At 37.7% G+C, this 25,270-nt stretch overlaps 2 protein-coding genes across 3 annotated transcripts in view; one reads left to right on the forward strand and one right to left on the reverse strand.

Annotated features, from left to right (window-relative positions):
• The window catches only part of LOC139456408 (TBC1 domain family member 10B-like), a 133,469-nt gene extending 117,869 nt beyond the window's left edge, over positions 1 to 15,600 (reverse strand). The window contains exon 1 of the mRNA XM_071238110.1: positions 15,163 to 15,600. Coding sequence (XP_071094211.1) covers positions 15,163 to 15,326 — 164 coding nt within the window. The 5' untranslated portion in view covers positions 15,327 to 15,600. The remainder of the gene's footprint in view (positions 1 to 15,162) is intronic.
• A 435-nt stretch (positions 15,601 to 16,035) lies between these two features.
• Positions 16,036 to 25,270, forward strand: part of LOC139456409 (ataxin-2-like protein) — a 157,084-nt gene continuing 147,849 nt past the window's right edge. For both annotated transcript variants that reach the window (XM_071238111.1, XM_071238112.1), the window contains exons 1-2: positions 16,036 to 16,322; positions 22,223 to 22,259. In XM_071238111.1, the coding sequence (XP_071094212.1) occupies positions 16,240 to 16,322; positions 22,223 to 22,259 (120 nt within the window). In that variant the 5' untranslated portion in view covers positions 16,036 to 16,239. The remainder of the gene's footprint in view (positions 16,323 to 22,222; positions 22,260 to 25,270) is intronic.

Consider the following 25,270-nt stretch of genomic DNA (forward strand, 5'->3'; position numbering starts at 1 on the left):
AATGAAGAAATAATTGTAAGACACTTCCACCTTATTTTAGAACAAACAACTATAGTGAGGTCAAGTGCAACATTTTCTGGGGAAAAGAAAAACAGAGTTCTGTGAAAACTGTTGAGGACAATGATGTTGAGACCAAATAGTGATGCCGTGAACAAACATGGATCTTCTTATTGCTATTGCATTCGCACAAACTTTAAGCCCTGTTGTTCTGAAAGATTGTAGTTTACTTTTTTTATTTGTTGTTTAATGCTACACTCAGCAATATTCCAGCTATATGACGGTGGTCTGTAAATAATCGAGTCTGGACCAGACAATCCAGTGATTGACATCATGAGCATCGATCCATGCAACTGGGATATGATGACATGCATCAACCAAGTCTGCAAGCCTGACCACCCGATCCCGTAAGTTGCTCTCTGTAAAACCATTTTTCACTGTGCGATGACCTGCCACTACGTTTAAATACAACTACTTTTGTTTTGTTTATATTCACAGAGAGTTTTCATTTTTCACAGAAGGATTCAAGTTCAAATATTTGTTTTTGTAATCCAGGTATTGTGCTTGAAAACATTACAACATCATTGGCAAACAAAAGAAGATATAACTTTACTGTTTCAGGGTGTATCTGAATACCATCTGAATAATTTGTTTTGATTTGCTCTGATAATACATGTATAAAGAAAGAAAAGAGTAAAGGACTTAAATACATCCTTGGCAAACACCAGTTTTACAAGCAAACGTATCTGATACAGTATTGTGATACTCACTCAAAGCTTTATATTATGGTTGATACAGCACAATAATTTCCCCATTTTGCTTCCAAGTCCATGCGTTTTAAATAGCTCAAAGAGTTTATCTCTATGAACAGAGTCAAATACAATAGCTCTATGGTTATTTTTATCAGTCACAATTACCTGTACAAGAAGCGGAATAATAGTGCCAAATGACCAATTCTCTGGAAAGTAAGAATATTCTAACATGATATTGAAAATCAGTTCGAGATAAGGAACCAATATATCTGATGAAGTTTTAAATATCTTTATCCGCACCTGATGTCTTATTGTTCTTTAAGTGATTAATACTGACAAACATTTTATTCTTGGTAATTAGAGAATCGAGAATGTCTGTTGACACCTCAAAAGAATGATTATCATCGAAATTAAACATCCCAAAATCATCTTCGTTTCTACCATTAGGATGAGAGAATAATTCTTGAAAATGAACCAATTTTTTATTTTAATTTTGTTCTAAGGCTGTCTATTCTGACAGCAGAAAGAACTTTTACATTATGTTTCCTTATACCAAAGAGACTCTATAATATTTGTTATTTCCTATACTACCAGTTTAACTTAATACATTGTCCATCTAAGCCATAATTATTTTATTTTACACGTTTGGGGTCCAAACCTTTTCAGACGGAGGGGAAGTTATCATGATATAACATTTATACTAAGTTATCCTATAATAATTAGATCCACATCAAGTGCTTTTATAAGTTATCATAATGTAATATTTATACAACATTTCATATAATTATAGTTTAGCAAGTAATACATATCATCAAGTAAAATGTATATACAAAATATCAGTAATTTCACTCAAAGCTTTGTAGATAGATGCTAGCCTAAGGTAACAGGAACACATCTCCTAGACATACTATTCAATAAAACAAAAGTTATGTCTACATAGTTTAATAGATTTAAAGCTTTCAGATAAATACTAGCCTAAGGTATCAAGATCCCATCTCCCAGACATAATGTCCAATAAGACAAAAGATATGTCTCCAAAGTCTTATAGATGACCTTGAACTCTTTTATTTAAGTAAATCTGTCATCACCTATATTAGAATAACATTCAGCAATTACTTCAATTTAGACTCATTAAGGATTAGCCCCCATACAAGCTCATCTATTGTGATACCATAATCTCTTTCCAAGCACCCAGTAAATATGTCAACAAGATTAGTGCCAGTCCAACAGGATTAAGTATTCCCCTCTGTCTAGCCATTCATTTACCATAGGGCACACCCCATTGTGTATCAACCAATCATATTCATTGTTATTGTTCTAATTTTTGTTAAAAACACAAAAACAAATTGTTAGGCAGAAGGGGTCTGTTGCTCTAAACAAGCAGATCTCTCTCCCACAGACAAAATGGCACCCCCAGCTATAGTTAAGATATTGTTAATTGTTAATTGTTATGTAAATAAAATTGTGATTAGTCTCCTGTGACTCCGGCTCTTTCCTGACTAATTCCCCCAAGAAAACCAGCATGCCATTTGGAAGGTTTTGTTCATCCGAACAGAACCATAATAATTCCATAATAATTTGGCGGAGAATCATCGATTTCGGAACCATGGAACCCAGGAACTAACTACGACCAGCTACAAGAACCCATTGGAGGACATGTCCAACCGTGATCATCTGATTGAATAACAAGCAAGCTGCATCCACCTCTGACCTAAACACTGGATTAAAGACAACCAACTCCTCCAAAGACACCAACCAAGGAAGAAAAAGTCTTTAAATATTGTAAGTACTTCATTACATTGTTTATTACTTGTCTTTCTTTAATTTAGTACGGTACATACTAATAGGTGTAATGGCAAATATGGAGTCTGGAATGGAAAGTAACTTTGAAAGTGAAATTCCAACAGTGTCTTTAGTAACGCCCCTTGCCAAAAGTGTAATTCAGGCAAAATTTGGCACAAAAACAACAAATTGTTTAGTAGATACAGAGGCATCCATTTGTTGTATTTCATCTGCTTTTCTGAGCACAGCTTTTGAAAACCTTACTCTTGGAAACTCACCCTTTCCACAGGTTAAAGGTGTTGGCGGCAAAAAGCATAAAGTGTTAGGTTCAGTTGTGTTAAATTTTGTCATTGAGGATCAGGAATTTTCGCAAAGGTTCTATGTTCTTCCTACACTACCAAAGGCAGTGATACTAGGTGAGAACTTCCTTGATGACAATGATGCAGTCTTAGATTATAGCTGTCATTCCTTGATACTTAACAACAGCACCTCAGATAGGCAAAATATCAATTCCATATCCAATTCAGTGCAAGAGATTTGTGGATTAGCAAAAACAATAGATCAGATTTACATCCCCCCTCAGAGTGAAATTCAATTCAAGGTTAGACTATCAGAGGCCAAAGAGGATTCCCTCATCCTCATTGAACCCATTGCTTCCCTCACTGCTCATTCTGAAGTAGCAGGTGGTAGAACTCTTTCCAAAGTGAAAGGCAAAACTGCTACATTTAGGCTTATGAATCCCTCCCAAGAAGAAAAGGTTCTTGACAAGGGTACAGTTGTAGGCAAATTTAGTTACATTGACAAAGACTCTGTTTTTTAAATCGACTCTGACCAACCATCAATAAATACCGTTAACACTGACAATGAGAAGAGAGACAATAACACCAGGGACTATGTTAAAATTGCACAAGAATTAGGATTTGATTTGACAAATACACAACTGACTCCAGACCAACGACACAGACTACTTAGAGACATGTTTTCAACGAGTCTTGCAGATTTAGGAAAGACTGACATGCACCAACATATCATTGACACTGGCAACCATCCACTCGTTAAGTGTAGACCATATCGCCAATCTCCTCATCTCCAAAAAGTCACCGAAGAACTTATAGATGATTTTCTGAAGTATGATTTGTCTACTTCTATGTATTCAGCTCCCATTATCCTAGTCAAGAAACATGATGGCTCATATAGATTTGTTTGTGACTACAGAAAGTTGAATTCTGTCACTTTACAAATGTCTTGGCCTCTTCTTGTCTTTGATGATGTTGTTGATCACATCGCCCATGCACAAGCTAAGATCTTCTCAACTTTAGACCTTGCTAATGGCTTCTTCCAAGTGCCATTACATGAAAATTCAAAGCATAAAACTGCTTTTGTCACCCATCAAGGCCTTTATCAATTCAAACGTTTACCCCAAGGTTTGACAAATTCTCCACTTTGTTTTCAACAGCACATGAGCAAAGTGCTAAGAAAATTGCTTTTTAGGGTTGCGCTGATTTACATTGATGATTTGATAATTTACAGCAAAACCTTTGAAGAGCATCTCCAACATTTGGAGCAAGTATTTTACTATCTCAAACAGGCAAAATTAACACTAAAGCCATCCAAATGCAACTTTGCAACAGACAAAGTTTCTTTTCTGGGTCATGTTTTATCATGTGGAGGTGTTCAAGTTGATGACAAAAAGATTGAAGCAATTAGAACCTTTACAGTGCCCAAATCACAAAAGCAGATTCGCTCCTTCTTAGCCCTCACAAACTTCTACAGGAAGTATGCGAAAAATTATGCTCACATAGAGCTTCCACTGTATGCTTTGCTAAAGAAGCATTCAGAGTCAGAAGTAGGAAAGAAACCAAAATTCCAATGGTCACTTGAGTGTGATCAGGCATTCAACACACTCAAACATGCTATGAGTAATACACCTGTTCTGACTTATCCAAATTTTGACAATGAATTTCTTCTCGCAACTGATGCCAATGATATGAGCATAGGTTTTGTTTTGAGCAAAAAAGATGAGAAAAATAATGAACATCCAATGAACATTCTTTCGGTGGTAGAGCTCTTCATGGCAGCGAAAAGAACTGGAGCATTACAGAAAAGGAAGGCTTAGCTCTAGTTGAAGCAATTAGATCATTTTGTCCATACCTTGCAAATTCCAAATTCAGAGTTTACACTGATCATATAGCATTGAAATGGCTGAAATCGATCAAGGATGCCACAGGTAGGTTAGGGCGATGGTCTTTGGAACTTTCTACCTACACTTTTGACATTGTTCACCACAGCGGCAAAGCCAATGGGAATGCCGATGCTCTCTCACGTAGGGAATATGAGGAAAATATTAACTGTAATGATCAGACAGAAGAAGATGCTGAGAAGATTCTCAGTAACTTCAACTCAGCAAAGCAAATTAACTAGCAATACCACAATCTTGCCAAACACACATTCAACTCAGATAACTCAGACTGAGGATATTTGCACACCTATTGTCAATCACTTAGAATCAGACACACAGACAACACATTGGTCACCTTTGAATAGGAAGAGGATTATCAGTCAGTACCAGTTAATGTTGTTGCAGCATTACATGATACAAATGCTGATGTTACTCAAGAGACATTGGTTGAAGTAAGTATAAAAGAACATCCAAATTTACGTTGTCTACAAAGGATTTGTCCAGATTTCATCCAAATCTTTGACTACAAAGAGGATGATGTCCTTCCACTTCCACAAGACGAAAAATTGCGTCAAAAGATTCTTATCGAAGCCAATACTTTTGAAATTGATGAAGGCATCCTATACAGATTCATTCCACAAAGACAGAAAGGCCATGCAGACAAGTTTATTAAACAGCTGGCAGTCCCAAGAACCCTTAGGAATCAAGTACTGCAATCCTACCATGACTCAGAGTTTGGCGGTTGCCACCACGGGAAAGAAAAGATGCACAACACCATGAGACCTAAGTACTACTGGCCCAAAATGTACAGCGATATTACTACTTATGTCCAGACGTGTGAGGTATGTCAACAGACCAAGAGGCACTACCATGGCAAGAAGGCACCACTTCGGCTACTAGCTGTAGAACATGGCAGGTTGACATCCTCAGTCCCCTGCCAACAACACCAGACAAGTACAAGTACATTTTGGTCATCACAGATGCAGTGAAGCCTTTCCACTTTCGGACCCAAGAAGCCAAAGAAGTAGCAGATGTTCTCGTCAGAGAAATATTTTGCCGGTATAGCGCCCCAAGGACCTTAATTTCAGAGGTCAGAACTTCATGTCCAAACTTATCAAAGCAATTTGTGAACTTTTGGCAATTAAATTTACCCATACCAGCCCATACCATCCTCAAACAAACAGCTGTGCAGAAAGGCTCAATTCTTACATCAATCAATCACCAGGGCCAATTGTAACAAGTCTCAAAATGATTGGCCTCGTTTTAATCCTGGCATCATGATGGCCTATCGGATGGCCCCAAATTCATCAACACAAAAATCCCCATACGTTATGCTTTTTGGCCGAGAAATGAGAGCTCCACATGATGTAGCATTAATTCCCAAAGAAAATTTAGGCCACAATAACAAAAGTTATCTTTCAAATTTGCTTCAGGAGCTGGAAATCACTAGAACAATTGCAGCTGAAAACACTGCGTGGGCTAAGGAGATGTATTCTGAACAATATAATCGAAAGGCTAAAGAACCAGAATTCGCCCCAGGTCAAAAAGGCCATTCCAACAAATTAACCAAAAAGTGGTATGGTAGCTATTATATCATCCATACAGGTCCAAATTATACCTACAAACTACGCCAAAGTTCTGACAACAAAATACACAAACCACTGGTCCATGCCAACCATCTGAAGCCATATTTTGATCCTGCTGATCGTCCACAGTATCCTCCAGAACCATACCTCAGTGACACCAGTAACATAGATTCAGGAGTCATGGATGACAATGAGGAAACAGTCAATGATACTCAGCTTGACAGCAACAATTCTCCATCAACAAGTTCAACTTACAAAGCCACTGATCAATCACCTCCACAACAGAAAGGTAACAAGGTCAATTCCAAAACTAAGGCAGGCACTTCCAGCAACAAGAATTCGAAGCAAAAGACAGAAAAACAAAAGAAGAAAAACCCTGCTCCAATTACAACAGCAAAACCTGCAGATTCCAGCACGACAATTACCAAGGAAAATCATGCCACACCAGGCCCTCGTGCTCCAACCAAGGTAAATGAAAAGGTAAACAAAGGGAAAAGAGGAGTGGATAGTAAGCATCACCTACGACAAGTAAAGGAGGAATAAAGAGAGTCATGGGCATGGAAAATTTTCAAAGCGACTGCTATGTCAAGGTCTCATATACCAACAACAAAGATGATCATGATTACCACACACGTTATTTTGAAAGTGTTCCTCCCCACCTCAAACAGCGCTACCTTGATGATAGCTGGAAGGATCTCTCTGAGTGGTCCCGTGGAGAAGATAATCCTCCATTTGATCCAGATGAACTACCAATTTATAAATGCAAAAGGGTTATTTTTCTACATAAAGACTTGGGAAACATCAACACCTTTTACTATTGTGCTACAACCACATACCATAGGCCCCATCTACCATACCAGGATCAACTCCCCATATATACCTGTAGATGCCAAATGAAAATATTCTTGTGCAAAATACAAAATCTCCTAAATAAACGGTGCAAATCACTAAACAGCTGTTAGCTGTATCTTGTTATGTTTACTGATAACTTTTGTTATTGTGTCCAGTCATTTCACTTTGGGTCACCAGTTTCGCCAGTTGGGAACAAATGGCATCAGCCTGATCATCTGAGTTATTTGTATCACAACAAATTTTGAGCATTGACCTGATCAATCAATCTCAAAAGCGAAGTGAAACGACCCAACCAAAGCGAACCATAACGAATCAAAATGAGTCAAAGCAAAGAGAACCATAACGAATCGAAATGAGTCAAACCGAAGCAAATCAAAGCATACCGAAACGAAATGAACCGAACCGTATCGTGAATCGAATCTAAATGAACCAAACCAAAGCAAACCATAATGCGAATCTAACCGAAAACGGACCGAAGCAAAATAAACTGAATTGAACCGAACAAAATCTATAAGACTATGGAGACATATCTTTTGTCTTATTGGATATTATGTCTGGGAGATGGGATCTTGATACCTTAGCCAAGTATTTATCTGAAAGCTTTAAATCTATTAAACTATGTAGACATAACTTTTGTTTTATTGAATAGTATGTCTAGGAGATGTGTTCCTGTTACCTTAGGCTAGCATCTATCTACAAAGCTTTGAGTGAAATTACTGATATTTTGTATATGCATTTTACTTGATGATATGTATTACTTGTTAAACTATAATTATATGAAATGTTGTATAAATATTACACTATGATAACTTATAAAAGCACTTGATGTGGATCTAATTATTATAGGAAAACTTAGTATAAATATTATATCATGAAAATACTCTCTAAACTTGTTCACACATCAACATCATTCTTTTTTCAGGAATTGGCATTCACTATCAAACAATTGCTGATGTGTTTTTTTTTTGCAATTACTTTTGTTCATAGCCGCAGAACATTATAAGGCATCTGTGATATATCTAACACTTTCGTTGATGTTATCAAATGCTGTGTCACCTCCCTTCTCCAGTAAATCTTAGTTTGTGTTAGACATGTTAGAAAATAGGTTATCTCTAAATTGATCAGCCTAATGATCTACCCAAACAAATTTGGGCATCAATGATAGTTGAAACTCATTCACCTTTAACTGTACTTTACTTTGGGCTATGGCCCAAACGGACTAAATAGCTTGGCGTAAACATCTCTGCATTAAATGTACAAACTCAAGTAAATGAAACCTTATAAACAATAATAAGCATGATAAGTATAAGTGAACATACTCATTGATTTTCAGAAAAAATAAACATGTGAAAATGAAGGAGTTTGTTTGGTCTAATCTATATCTGTTGACAGTTTGGGGGACAATTTAGTCTGAAGCTGTAGAATTGTCCCTTCAGTTTATAAGCTGGTGCTTGCAAAACTAGACATGTCATCTGCACAGTGAACTCCTGCACCTCAGACAATTTGACTCTTGATCTGTTTCCCATTTATTTCTTATGTAACGTTGAGCATGCAAGACTGATGAAAGGGAGGTAACTCTAAAACTGTGCTTAAAATTCAGAGTGACTATGGTTTACCACCATTTTTGACAATATTCCAGCAATATCACGGCAGGGTACACCAATGTGGGGAATCAAACCCGGGTCTTCAGCATGACAAGCGAGGGCTTTTTACCATTAGGCTACCCCAAATGATGTTTACCTTGAAATTAGCAAAATTTTCCTTCATTTGGTTATCTCACCTATATCCATGAATTCAAAATGATGGTGACTGACCATATTTACTTAACCCTCATGATGCATACCGCTCAGTGCCGCACTGTGATGACGCCACAGTTTCAAAAACATGTACATGGTATCAAAAGTGTTACAACGTCTTTATTTCTTCACACAGTGTAACCAAATTGTATAACATGCAACTCGAGTTGATTGTCTTTCCATCAGTATCTAAAGTCACAAAATCCAAAAGATATATGCACTGCCTAGCCATCGATAAAACTGCTGGTATTATAAGTTTCCTACTTTTCTACATTAATCGTAACATGGAAGCACCCGACTGTGGCAAGCAAACTCAAGTAAGCGCTCTTATTTGAAATCTAAATGTCCTAAAGTACATGTCCTAACAGTGATAGACATATGACATTTATGTTGAAGTACATATTCACTGAGAATTTTCTGTGAGTTATATTAACCGATAAAAATCCTGATGAAGTTGTGCATGTTTTTGACAAAATTGATGGAAGTGGTCGTGATTAATTCATACGCAGATTGTTTCAAAAAGGTTGTCCCAATACAAATGACAGTATCTTGAAGAAATCCTGGTTACGTCATGTAGGTTTCAGTGACCATGTTCCTTTATAAGTGACAACTTCGGGGTAATTGACATCGTACATTTTTAAAGGACAAAATGTGAAAGATCGCTAAACAGTCCTAACAATACTCAAATTGACATCGCTCAATATCGGACATCATTATTATTTTTTAATAATTATCAAGATTATACTAACGTAATACCACCCAAGATTAAGTACATGTCGATTCAATCAAAATTGTTGAAACGTTTTCATGGGCAGCAAATCTATTCAACAAACCTATTTTTGATCACTCGCAACTCAGGTGCCATATGTCATTGCTTCATTGTGCAATCACACAGATCGCTTATTGATACTTCAGGTGTCATGATGTGTTGTTAATGGTTTAAATCTAACATACATAAAGCTTGAAATGAGATGTAATTGGACAATTTTGATACTTGCATTTGAAAGCTCAAGAAGAGTAGAGTAGGTTATATTTAATACAAGGAAACGGTAACTTCCATTGTACAGGTGAAAGAAGGCAATATTATTGGTTTACGGTACAATTATAAATAATATCTAGATAAAGTGAAAGAGAAAATTACGAAAATATGAATTGCTTCGATTAAAGTAGTGTTCAATGTATATATACAGTTCAGGTGCTCAAATTTGTTTCACAATGACCACTGGAAAACATCCATCCTCGTCTCAGCTAGTATTCCGCACTTGGCTGCCTTACTCAGACCTTTGCTCAAAATATACTTGTATGGTCAGTCCATGAAAAAAACTTTTTCTTTCATTTGTTTTATAAATACGACTTTAGAATTTAAGTGTATTACACCTAGGTATGTACATGTAAATTTAAGGACATACGTGATAGTTCATTTCCAGTAGTTTCCCATTCCATCCCATTCTACTAAAGGAACAGTTTGAAATAGATAATGAACATAGGTCAATAAAAGTTTGTCCTAAAAGGAAAAATATATTCTTGGTATTGAACTTCGGAAATTTAACCAGCAAAATCTTTAATATAAATGGTTTCCTTTTTTTCTTAATTTTGGCCTTGCTAAACTACAGCTTGGAGGGAAGATATACAAATTAAAATGGTGAAAAAAGAACCACAAGAATGCTTTGATTTCGCTCTTAGACAAATATCTTTTTTTATTAAATCTATTTCATAGTAAGGATACAAAAAGTATTTAGTACTATGTCACTGATCAAAGTATTTGGTAATTTAGATAATGCAGAGTGAAAAAAAACACATAAATAAAACTATATAAAACATCAAAATGAAATCACATTTACACCCAAAATATTTTGTCTTTCAGAAATCGATTATCTATTTATTGTGAGTAGATCTAATTACTTTTACTGTAGATGTTATAAACTGAACCATTCAAAATTCTAATAGATGAAGCTAAAATATTAAAAATCTAGGTTGTTTAATATTAGATCCATTCTGACAGCTTTCTCACTGTAAAACATTCCGTTCCCTTACATTATTTTCTTGGAATATCAAGCCTTCAAACAGATATGAAAAGCACATGTCAGCATACCAAAATTGCCAAATTTTCTAACACTGTTAGTCAAATGATAAGCTGTCTCATTCACTCGTTGCTCGCCGTGGACATTTTCATGTTCAACATGGCAGAAAAAGATCAAGAAGTGTGGTAACCACTTTACTAATCTCGCCACTTAAACGATATTAACGCTGAGATGATTTGGATCATGATGGTTATAATTTCATTCAATGAAAGTCATAAATGTAATGAAAATATACCCTGTCGTTTTCTCATATGTACCAACCATTCCGCCATTACCGATAGTTGATAAAAATATACATAACGTGTAAATAAACTTGTTCGTAAAGGAGTGAACAGAAATTTAATTACGTGAATAAGTATACAGTTTTCAGAAACATGTCTTTCTGACCATGCTGACCACTCTGGTCATATTATTTCTTATGAACAAAGATTTTGTCCCATAAAATTTACATGTATGTGACATGGGTGCATAATCAAAATTTGCCATCATTCGCTTGTTGTTCAAACATGGCAGAGAACGGCCTAGAAGCATGGTAGCCACTTTACTAATCTCTACATATTTCGCAATCCGTAGCATTTTATAAAGCATGAGTTGCACGATGTTAAAGCTAAGATGATTGGGGTGATGATGGTTATAATTTTGACTTCGTGCACTCAGTGTTTGATATCTTAATTCACAGTTTCAAAGGGCATTTCTCGGGACCATATATGGTTCCTCAGCACAATGCGGGTATATAAAAGTGAAGGACCATATATGGTCCCGTGTCACCATGAGGGTAAAGAATCCTTGTATTGTGGGTTTTCTGACGCATAAGCATTTTAAGAAACATTTGTAGTTTTCTTGCTTATCACATAAACACCCGTAAAACATCATGCCTAAAAAAGACGAGTTTTATAAAACTTGAACGCTCTCATACGAGTATTCACAAAGTCTGAGTGATGTCACCTTGTTATAGTGTGAGAAATCGCAATAAACTTGGCCTTCCTAAAACATATAATCCAACAATGTGTAGAAAATAGGAGATGCATGAACAATCAGTGTCAAACATCTGGAGCACCTTTAGAATACAGAACCACAACTTCTCGTGAGGGCGATCTCTGCTGTAGGTCACATGTCTCAAAGACAACCAGTTTTTGTGAGAATCTGTCGGCGACCAATGAATTGTTAGCCAGACAACTAACCGACTGAGCTACGTCCACAGTGTGAAACTAAGTGCAAATTTACCTAGTCATGCCCACGCCTTTACGGAACTGATCAAAAAGGGTTGAACAGGTGAAAGACACTTACGAAGGTTACTGGTAAGTATGGTGTCTTATGACTTTAGCCTTGGGACACTTACAAGTGATCCTGATGCCATTTGGCAAACTCGTCCCATTCCGTAATAAGATACGGAGTGGTGAGGAATGAGCCTATATGGTGAGAACTGAAAGCGGCTCTTGGCGTCAGACGTCGAACTCACAGGTACGCATGAATAACATTGAATTAATCATTCGTCGTGTGATTTTTGAAGCAGAAAATTGCGGTAGGAAACACTGTAAGGATAATGTGGATAATTGTAGGGAATGAGAGAGGCATAAGCATGGCTAGTGACAACACAAGGGTAAGTTCTCTTTTGAATCAGTACTGAATAGATGTAGCATGTAAAAGTGGCTTGTGTGAATGTTCCAGGACAGTTTCCCGTAGCCAAAATATTTGACACTAAATCATTTCATCCTTTTTTTCTGGATGTTTTTGTGTGAAGAATATTAGGAGCAGCTATAGAATCAATAATAGCAACTAAACGAGAACCTAACCCTACTGATCGTAAAGGGTGATTGATTGTAAAGGGCATCCAACATCTTCCCCAGAGTTAACTGACTTCCGATTCTATCACTTGCATTTGTTTCAAACAAAATGGCTGCGCCCAGTCAAGACAATCTGATCGATAATCAAGATCTATATTGTGATAAAACGGGTCTTTCATCGCAAGCGCATCAAATCACGCGAGCACCTTAATTAAAAACATGAAAAGGTTTGGAAAATATCTGTTGACAACAAGTTGGCGGTGCACATGCTTTGCAAATCCTGCAATCGACCGAAATCTGCACGACTGTAACGAACCGGATTTCAATTTCCTTGAGAGATTTTGATTGGACTATGCATAGACTCATTAGTCTAGCCAAAATGTAACTCCATAATACCAGCCTAGTTCGGCAGGGGTGGAAACTGGACTTTTATAGTCAGTTAGCTCTCTAGCCTCGGGAAGATGGGGATCCAAGGGCTAAGGATAGAGTCCTAACACCGGCAACATTTGGATGTGTTCGGCGCCAATATAATTAATAAACTGCATTCCTGTGCATAATCGAAAAAATAACATATGTATATTAGTTCCCATTTATCGTCATTTAAGCCACTTGAATTACGAAAAAAAGCAAAATAAAAAATACATTGAAAATAAGAGTGCTTTCGTAAAATAGTGCTTGCTATAAAATGCTCTGTCGCAGGACATATTTAGTTAACAAATATTCAAAACTCTCAACATAGCTGGGCATATTCAATGACATAGAGCGTAGAGATGATAGATCACTTGGAGGAGCAAACTTGATGACCCCTGACGTCACAGGGCATTGTTTTGCCGGTGTGACTGGAAACAAAATAGGGACTAGTGCACTTTACCAGGCCCACTTTTTCAGATCCAATTAGCGCTGTGGGGGCTCGAACATGCTTCGCCACCGGCTTAGTTAATTAATGTGTTAATTCATTAATTAGCCGACACTCTACCACTGGACCACAAGCGCTATGACATGTAATCAGTGCTTGTTTAATGGGTCATTTGCACCCCATTAACATGGATGTGTAATTCAGTTAACAATGAATTGCGCATGCGTGTGACGTCCGGGTCTGCTCTTCTATTCATGTTTTCTTGAAACCACACCCGCCATTGTTTAAGTCAACATGAGCGACCAATCGGACTAACCGGATTAACGCTTGAAAAGGTAAGAATTTATGGCTAACCCTTGACCTAAGCAAGCTGACCAAAAGGGGTGTAAAGAGGATCGTAAAGACGTGTAAGTTTCCCTAAGACCGAAAAGGGGTGTAGGGTCGTAAAGATGTGTAAGTTCCCATGAGTGGTGAGAAGCGAGAGTCACTGGAGCATGAGGCACTATAGCGCGGTAATTGGGCAGATGGTAGCGCTGCATTGTTGCCACAAAATACTACAAATTACGTCATAGGGTATTGGAGTTTGAAAAGTTTGTGGTACGGTATTCTAAAGGTTCGCAAAACATCTTTGCCCCCATTATATTCAATACTTATGCAATACAGATCACAATATATTAATATACAATTTTTGTGCCAATACACAGCCCTACTCCCAAATCCAGTTATATGTTAATGAGGCACATAAGAAATTTAGACACTGTTACTAAGGAAGGTGCATGTTCACATTCCTAACCAAATGGTGGGACATATTCTGTATTCTTGCCAGCCATTATTCGACAAATATGGGGCATTTAATTTCATTGTGTGCATTTTATCAATTGTCACAAAATGAATAGCTCTCTGGGCAACAATGCAGTTTACCAGACACAGTTTATATAATGCTAATTGGCTAAGGCTGCCGCTCTCGCATCCAATCACAGATCTCACATGCCTCCTCAATGCCTCGGGTTAGTGTCGGTTATCGCTTACTGTATCCTTTGCCCTTGGATCCTCTCTCCGATCCTGACCCCCTTACTGTCAGAAGGGTTAGGTACCCCTGTCCGATAAACCACCCTAAAACGATCCATAGGGTGGGGCACCACATGCTAATCAAACACCCCTTTACAAACCTTTGGGTTAGTTGTGAGGTAGGGTCTTATCGAATAATATAATGTAATAAAAATGTAATTTGAGAAAACTCTGAACAGAGACACATGCACATTAAAAGTAAACAATTGGTTGCTGATGACTGGGTTAATGAGCACTAGGCTAATTACTTGCGGTCTTTTGATGAGCCGTTGGTTGATTAGTTTAACTCATAAGACTAGCTTGCTTGCAATGTGGGTTCGAACCACCGCTCAGCGCATATTGGAGAAGTTGTTTTCATGGTGACAACATTATTTCCTGATTATTTGGTGAATAAGCATGAAACAAAAACAAAACTACTGCATCTCTTACTCTTCGGTATCTGGATTAGTGTATTGCTTTCCTCCCATAAATCCGTATCGGTCGACATTTGCTACAACCGATCCATTGGCACTGCTCTTCCCCAAGCCAGAACCTTCGTCATCGCTTCCATCACTAGCAGAATCCATGAGTTCACCTGGATTAGCATTAGCCATGAGACACCAAGGAAAAACCAAAACAAATCCCGGCTGTTCTTACATAACGTTGATAAACTTGTACTTCCGTAGAAAAGAACCGTTTCAAAACTCCTTCCAGGTGTCAGCAGACAATGTTTCCTTCAGAGCACAGTCATCGTGAAACTTCAGATGAAATAGTTTTGACAAGTTACTAAATCAGTTCAGTTGTGAACCCTGGTTCGTGCATATTTGTTCATAACCTAGCCTTATCCTCCTCAGCAAAACGGTCTAAGTTTTCGTGACTTTTCCGTGTTCCTACAGGAAGTAAGGTTTCAGATATTGCGCATGCTCGTACCCTCTGATCCAGGTATTTGAATGGATATAATCAATTATTTATGTCTACCTACATTATACTTATTATATTTGTATGCATTTTTAGAAACGAATTTTTAATGCCGTAATATCGCGCTCTAAAATGTCTTATTCTTTCGTATATTACATACAAATAGTACACTTTTATTGCACTGGATGTGGACGTGTAACATATTAGGGAGAAAACCGGCTTCTGAGAATATAGGTCGATGCGATATAAATGTTTGTATCTCTTTTATTATCACAAGTATACAATTAATTTGCTTTGCCTACATAACTAACAGTACACTTTGACACCGATAAATAAAACAAAATCTAAAGACTTCAGAAATCATTTCTGGTGACATCATAAAATAGTTCGACCGACATACTGTATTCTGTCGCATGTCGCACTTGGTCACTTACAGCTGACCAAAATCTTTTATTTGTATACAAAGTAGTTTTTAAAACCTAGTTTTACCCAAAATTACATGCGACAGAGTAACCATTGGAGATTTCTTTAAAACATACAGTGTGTTGCAATGCTCCCTTGATCTGCAGCTGAGTTAATACCTGATTATTGGCCTTCCGAGGAGTAAGAATGTCCACCATAAACTACGGCTCGAAGGGTAGAACATCAAATCGGGGAAGGCAGTCGGGCGCTAACTCCAGCCACACATCTAGGTTTGTTGTCACTCTAAGTGGGGATCTCTCACACATGAAATTTTGTTTAAATATTTTGAGTGATGTTGTCATGTGCAATGATAATTTTTTTCATCATCAACATAAGTTACACAATCGTCAAGTTGTTGCCCTTGGTTAATGGGCAAGTTTTGGTGCTTAATTGAATAATTAAGTTACCAATATCAAGATTCGTTTGTTCTTAAGAGTAACTTGATAAGTAATGTCACACAAGCAGATGGTTTGAGTGTGTTGTTTTTGTATTAATTTATTAACATTCTTTTAATATTGCAGAGTTATGACACTGGTTTCATGAAGTATTCATGGAAAGGGTATTAAAAATATTGGGGGAGGGTGTGTGTGTGCACTGTGCGTTATGTTTTGCTGGCAAAAACAGAACCATTCATCTTGGGCTAAGAAGGATGATGCTGTAAGCAAGTCATCCACAAATATGATTTATCTTATCTTATGTATTCTTGATACATCTTGTGGCCATACCACATTTTGACTCATTGACAGAATGATCAGGGGATCAATCTGAGTTATCATCCCATACTCTCTTATAGTATGCACTTTTTACTGTTTTAATGTTCATTTTCACTTGAAGGAAGACACTTTCCGTTAAAAAACGTTAAGAATATACCAGTAAACACCTTGCCCAAACATTAGAAGAGACACAGGGGATAACAAACATATAAAAAAAATCCAATCTTGGGATGCACTTCTGGTTAGGTCAGTGCTGTCTACCTGTCCTGTGGTACTAAGTCAATCTCGCATAGATTTGAATAGTTGTGATTCCAAATGCCATCCTTGGTCAGAATATTGACTTTTTTTAATTTTGCACATGAACGAACCCATACACAACATACTTTACAACAGTTTGTGCTCTATGATGCAGCATAGGATAGTATTCAAAATGCTTCATAAGATAGTCCTAAGCCACTAGAATATTATGGTTACCTCTTTCGTAGTCTGGCAATGTGCCTGTAATGTCTACTGCAATCCTTTCTTGTGGATGTACACCTTAATAGTGCTTTTTGAGATTTAGAAGGTTTCCTTCACATTGCAGTTCGTGTTTATCCAAAAGAATTTGGTTCTCTTCTCTCAAGCATGCGTTTAGGACATAAGTGACATCCAGATGTTAGGTTGATGTGGCATTTTCATTATTTCTTTACTCATACATTCTGGAATAAACTCATTTTCTTTGTCCTATCCGTTTCCTCACCTGATTCCTATCTGTAACACAAAATGCCATCCACCCCTTTTATTAAAACCCATTCAGACCATGGCAATTGAATTTATTTTGATGTATCCTGAATGACTTTCCATGTTTCGTCAAGGTACTTTTTCTAAAATTAGAATGTAACTTTGTCATTGAATCAGATTTCACATGATTTTTACAAAGCTGTCATGTCGTAGTGTTTCTTTCTGAGTTATGCTGCAACCACGTCTTGTCACAAAGCCAGGTATCCATGGTATCGCTAACTTGTGGTGATTCTCTGATACAGGGATCATTTAAAGCAGAAACATTTGTGTCATTATCAGAACTATGACTACTTTTTATTTTAAAAAATGTGTAAACTCAAATCCAATCCAAAGCTATTTGTTATCTGAGAAAATGATGCCTATGTAACTTTGTAAGATCTTTCATGTCTGTTAACTTGCAAGTTGTGTTGTGTTCTGTTCTGCTACAGAACCATTGCACAAAATTTGCAAAAGAAACATGTTTCGGACAGTTCATACAACAGTGTGACCATGAAACGCTTAGAGGTTGTTCATCTTATACTATATAGGTGTTTTATTTACTCTGATTTTCTCTGTCAGTTGCACCTGACACTGAAATAAAATGATCATGAGTTGTTTGGTCTTCTTGCATTGTTGCTTTGAAACTTCTGTTCTTTGAGTTCTAGTTTCGGGTTGGCTGATGTTATGGTAACTTGTGTTATCCATCACTATCACACTTGGGGTGTCCATCCATGGAAGACGCTGATGCTCAAACCAATCAAGAAATACTATTACATTCATGTCTCTGCTGATATCCTTTCGGTTTCTTCCAAGTTAACAATTGTCTATAAAATCTTGAGTGTCTGTGTGCAGGACACTGGCATGCTTTTTTTTTTGCCAGATGGCAATACGAGGACTGGCACCTGTTGACTGTCAGTGGTAGCTACTTTAAGTCTGTGGCATGATATTTGTTTACCCACATTTCATCAAGGTACATTAATGGATATGTCCTTAGTTTCTGAATTTTTAGACAGTTCTGAGATAGCTTGTATGATTCTGTATCATGACAACAGCTTTCAAACATTACAGTGTCACCATGAAAAGTTAGTTTCGAAAGTTAAAAACTTATGTGATAGAGCAGTGTAAGCTGTATTGTCAAAAGTTTATTATTCACAAAATACTTTGTAATACAATAGTATTCTTATCTACATAAATGTAGACTATTGCTGTTTAACAACGAAAAACATACTTTGTTGAAAGGACCAACAAGACACCAATGTGATGAACAAAACAATTCTAATCTATATCTTAGCCCTTAAATGATTTGAATTTTATAGGTTGTAACCAAAAGAATTGATGACTATCATGTCAAACACTACATTGTTGTAATGTTATTAAATACCAATAGTAAATGAATATCCATATAAAACATCTTTCAGTGCATTTTCAGTGTCGACCGGTGAAGATCAGGGGTAGAATAGGTCTTCAACAACCCATGCTTGCTGTGAAAGGCGACTATACTTGTCGTAAAAGGCAACTAATGGGATCGGGCGGTCAGACTGGCTGACTTGGTTAATGCATGTCATCGTATCCCAATTGTGTGGATTAATGCTCATGATGTTTGGATTGATCACTGGATCATCTGGTCCAGACTCGATTACTTACAGCCCGCCGTCATATAGCTGGAGTATTGCTGAGTGCAGCGTTAAACTACAAACAAACAAACAAAGCATTCAATATCATGTTTCATTGTGGTTGAACAGATGAAATTATCTCTCTTTGACTGAATAACAGCTTATTAAAAGATTACTACTCACCAAAACTATGTCTTCTATATACTGTAAATCTTGAAATTAACGCGAGCGTGAATTAAATGCGAAAAATGCAAGTGGTCTTTGTTCGCATTGTTAAACATCGCATTTATATCAACAATAAGACATTTTGGATAGGAGAAATACCAACTTTGACATACTCTGAAAACAAACATCTATGTATTCCACAACACTGATTTCTTTAGTAGCACTTGTAGTAAGTATATAAACATTGTTATTCAAACACAAATTACATCCTGTGAATTGTCACTGCTGGGGTCAAGACAAGCGTTCTACTCACTTATGTCATCACTGATCACATCTGCAAGTCCCTACAGACGTCACCCACGCAACACGGTGTCTTTGTTCTTTGCGACTGCCTCAAAGGCCGACACGATCCATTGCGTGTGTATTGTTTTAGCGGAAGTACTTTACTCAGCGCTAATAAGAGGTGCTATTTGATGTGTGATTGGATTACGGTGTGGTTTCTTCTATAAACATGACAGAAGACATTTTCTTTATACATAAATCCACTGATGCTTGAGAGGAGGTAGGTGTCGCATTCATATTGAGTCGCATTTTTGGCCAGGGGCCAGAGGTTGCATTCTTTTGGAGACGCATTAGTTTCACGATGTACAGTATTAATATGCACATTAACGATGATGAATGATTTGAATGAAACATTGAGGTGTACGTTTACAATACCGAGGTTTTGCTTCTGAATGCAACATCTAATCACCATGACATTTCACATCATGCATGAACAGCAGGTGATGCATGTGCACACAGAAGCCAAAGTAGGAACTCACAATCACTAATGTAATTGAGCTTAGGACACACTTTAAAATGCCTCTGAGATAGTATCTCAATGAACAGGCCAACTTGGTAAATTGTGGGTATGATAAGAGGGGACACATTCATGTCCCAAGTTACCCGAATGTTTGGCAAATCCAAAAGTGTCATTTCTCCTCTGTTAGGAGTACTGTCAAACGGGTGGAGTTGCAATGTGACCAGGGCATGGCAGGCTTTTGTTATCAATAGAGAATTCCATGCACTGAAAGGAATTTGTCTCTATGCTGGTGGCCTGAAATCAAGGTTTCCTCTGAAGGGTGTGTCCATAACAGCTTGCCAATAGGTGGCAAAGATTAGGGTGGACTAGGCAACACTTGAGACTGTCGGTGCGCCAATGGCATTACACCATGGTTACAGAGGAATAACGGTTTTGCCTCCAATTTGCAGATGCCAGAAAACACGAGTGGTATGCTAGGGCACCAATTCTTGACCATGATAGGTGTGGTGGTATCACACTTAACATGCTGATTTGGTTATTGTGAATGGACAAATGACTAGCCAGCAACATGTTGACAAAATTTTGCATCCTATTCCATTCGCTAGAATTATTGGCAGAATTCTTGGCCAGAGGGTATACGCCACAGACCCAGCACACGTCAACATGGTCCAGCTTGGGGTAACTCTTGAGGCGGAAATACCAAGTTCAGAAAGAGTATGCCATCAAAGTGTCGTGCATGTATCGCCCAACATGGTGGACACACCAGATGTTGATATTCGCCCCTGAAATTAAGTTTACAGACGTTTATGGTCATTAAACGTTCACTATTATTTCATCAGATCCGATATTTTTTTTATGTAGTGTAGAATCAAATGTTAAATGTTTCAGAAAAAGTATTACAACATTTGCTATATTAGGCACCCTTGACCATCTTCTTGACCAATCTGTGAGAGTCTGTTCCTGAGAAAAAAATATGACAATCCATGTTTTCTTGTCATTTTTCAAAGCATCAAAGAGTCTTTGACATGTCGAATCATCTTTGTAGTGCTATTATAATAATAGGAATACTTATCTGCGAATGGAAGGTCAGGCTTGTGCGATCAAGCGTGTAATTTTAGAGGACATCTTTAACTTGACCATATATGGAGCCTCCTAATTTTAAGCGTTACATCTGCTGTATTGTTATTTGAGCCTTTGAAATTGATAGATTGGACTATAGTGCAATTACTGTATTCGACGTAATAAGCGCCTTGCTCTAATAAGCGCCCATGGCGATATTTGCTAATATATTGGCTAGTGAACAATCCCATTTGGTGTGTGATTGGATTAATGTAAGGTTGGATTAAGGTGAGGATTCTCCTGTAAACCTGAGAGGACATTTTCTTTAGATATAAATCCACTGATGCTTGAGAGTGGGGGGCATTCTTTTGGAGACGCACTAATCACATGTTTTACAGTATTTATTCGTGTATAATACGCACTTGTGTGTTATATGCACCCTTAATTATGGGCAATTAAATTCTGGAAAAATATATCTCGCATGTATAAATATACACAGACTTTTCTTTGGTATTTATTAAGGCTGTCAGCATTAACGACGAAATTTACGATCTTTCACCTGTTGTTTTTTTTCACCAAAATTGTATTCTAATAAGAGCCCCCTATTTCTAATTTTGAGAGTGCCCTGGATGCTTATTACGTCAAATACGGTAAATCTTATGTACTTGTCACTTTCAATGTTTTGAATACAATATTTGCATTAACAATGATACAATCTATCCAATTTTTCAAAGTTGTATATACCTATGAGATTTGTACTTCAACAAAATGCATGTAAACTCAGTGATAGAATTTGGCACTAGTTCTTTAGTCGTTCCTAAACTTCCCATTAGTTTAGGTATCATAAGGACTAGTAGAAATCTTATTTTTTGGGGTTTTGCTATATGTGGTTATAAGGACTTGTGGACTAAAAAATGTTAGTTTCTATAGTTAGTAAACTGTAAATTGTGATTTTTGAAAGAGACACAATTTTTTGATAAGTATATAATCTAATCTTTCTTTTTTTTGTACATTTTCAGGAGTGGTTCAAAGAGATCTTCTACAGAACGTTTTCTGGTAAGAATTCTTGAAGGAAATATTTTCAAAATTTGTCTTTAGCATATTTTTATCACTTGAGGTCAGTGTGGCAGTGCCCCACACCCAGAGTCTTTGATGACTTCTTGTTGGACTTGAAAAAGAGTTTTTCTCATAACCACAACAGTCTAATTTGCAAAGTCCATTTATTGCTATTTGTTGGTAATTATCAGCTCACCTAAATTGAATGTTCCAAGTGAGCCTGTGTAATGCCATATTGTTAATCCATCTGTCTTAAATCCTAAAAATTTTCATCATGTCCTTGGAAAATGCATGGCCAAAGCGTTATAGAGCAGCAGCCCAGGGCACTTTGGTCAAACGAACAAGGTACCAATATCCGAACACAGGAACATTTACTGTGTAACCCAACATATTCATATATGGATGTCTGCCGGGGAGCCCCTGCTGCGTGTGGCCCCTGGCCCCCCCCAAAAAGAAGGGACCAATCAAGGACTGGATCAATCATTGGAGGTACCACATGAAAGTAAGTGTAAATGAACTGGTTCATCTCACAGAGTACAGAATGGTCCACGCCAGACAAATCTTCCTCTGCAAAAGGGCTGCCAGACACCCCCATAGAGGGTCCCAAAATTTGGGCTGGGTTAAACAATGGAGGTACCACATGAAATCAACATAAAAAGAACTATTACACTCTACTAAGTATAAAATACCCATTGCCAGACAAATCGTCTGCTGCATAAGGCCTGCCAGACACCCCCAAATGTTGACCCTTAATGCACTCAGTGGACACTCTGGTAAAATTTGACTAGAGTATACATTCAAAGTACCAGATGAAAGTAAGTTTAGATGAACAGGTACATGTTACTGAGTACAACACAGCCCATACCTGACAAATTTTCCTCTGCATAAGGTCCGCCAGACCCCCCAGAGAGGGTCCCAAAATTTGGGCTGGGTTAAACATTGGAGGTACCACATGAAATCAACATAAAATGAACAATTGCACTCTACTTATTGCACAATGCCCATTGCCAGACAAATCATCTTCTGCATAAGGCCCGCCAGACACCCACAAAAAGTTGACCCTTCAGGTATACATGGGTAAAATTGGTCTGGAATATATATCGATTGTACCACATTAAGGTACGTTTGAATGAACAGGTTCATATCACAGAGTACAGAATGGGCCATACCAGACAAATCGTCCTCTGCATAAGGCTTAAACATTGGAGGTATCACATGGAACCAACATAAAATGAACTATTACACTCTACTTATTACAAAATACCCATTGCCCCAGATAAATCGTCTTCTGCATAAGGCCCGCCAGACACACCCTCACCCCACCCCACACTGTTGACCCTCTGTAATCCCAGTGTGCATATTGAAACATAGGAGGCAGAAGAGCATTGGACATCAGCTCTGAGAGTCAACAGATGGTCAAATTTATGTTTTGTTCTTAAAGATGGAAGGATTTTAATCAGATTAAAATCACGTATTTCTAAAATCAGGTCTCTGAATACTAGTATTGATATCATAGATTAGGCCTATCGTTGAAATGTAATGAAAATGGCATGAATCTGATTCTTGTGAATATATATCTGATCAGCTATGAAGTTCTCAAAGCCTACTATAGCCTGATAGCTTGGCTATGGATTCCTACAAGCCAGGTAGGCATATGATGCTATGTGCCATGATTTTTATATACTGAACAACAAAGTTCCTGTGACATTGAATAAGATTTAATGCAAAGTTATGTTTTTATCAAATCTGAAACAATTGGGGTTTGCAACAGATAAAAGACTCCTGTAAGTGTTCAAATGGTTTTAATTTGTACTCTGTGATATGAACCTGTTCATTCAAACGTACCTTAATGTGGTACAATCGATATATATTCCAGACCAATTTTACCCATGTATACCTGAAGGGTCAACTTTTTGTGGGTGTCTGGCGGGCCTTATGCAGAAGATGATTTGTCTGGCAATGGGCATTGTGCAATAAGTAGAGTGCAATTGTTCATTTTATGTTGATTTCATGTGGTACCTCCAATGTTTAACCCAGCCCAAATTTTGGGACCCTCTCTGGGGGGTCTGGCGGACCTTATGCAGAGGAAAATTTGTCAGGTATGGGCCGTGTTGTACTCAGTAACATGTACCTGTTCATCTAAACTTACTTTCATCTGGTACTTTGAATGTATACTCTAGTCAAATTTTACCAGAGTGTCCACTGAGTGCATTAAGGGTCAACATTTGGGGGTGTCTGGCAGGCCTTATGCAGCAGACGATTTGTCTGGCAATGGGTATTTTATACTTAGTAGAGTGTAATAGTTCTTTTTATGTTGATTTCATGTGGTACCTCCATTGTTTAACCCAGCCCAAATTTTGGGACCCTCTCTGGGGGTGTCTGGCAGCCCTATTGCAGAGGAAGATTTGTCTGGCGTGGCCCATTCTGTACTCTGTGAGATGAACCAGTTCATTTACACTTACTTTCATGTGGTACCTCCAATGTTTGATCCAGCCCTTGAATGGCCCCTTCTTTTGGGGGGCCAGGGGCCACACGCTGCAGGGGCTCCCCGGCAGACATCCATATATGAATATGTTGGGTTACACAGTAAATGTTCCTGTGTTCGGATATTGGTATCTTGTTCGTTTGACCAAAGTGCTCTGGGCTGCCGGTCTATTCAAAGATGATCCCTCCATTGTTTATTATCACCTGCCACGAAGTGGGGCAGGGGATATAGGAATGGAGTTGATCTGTCTGTCCATCCGTCAGTCCGTCCGCTTTTTAAAGGAGAAAATTTTCTCTTAAACCTTTTGGGGCTGCTTATTTTATCCAGATGCAATTAGCAGAGGAAAATGTACAAATATTTACCCAAAATCATTCAGTTGAAAGCACCTTGAGAATGCAAAGCCACAACTTATCATGAGGATAATCTCTGATGTAGGTCACATGGCACTGAGCAAACAGATGTAACAATTTGTTGGGACTCAGAACACACTACCTTAGAAATGTAAGTTTGACAAGCTAACCAACTA

The sequence above is a fragment of the Haliotis cracherodii genome, unplaced genomic scaffold (assembly GCF_022045235.1).
Source record: "Haliotis cracherodii isolate W230 unplaced genomic scaffold, xgHalCrac1.p SCAF_11, whole genome shotgun sequence".
NCBI classification, from domain to species: Eukaryota; Metazoa; Mollusca; class Gastropoda; order Lepetellida; family Haliotidae; genus Haliotis; species Haliotis cracherodii.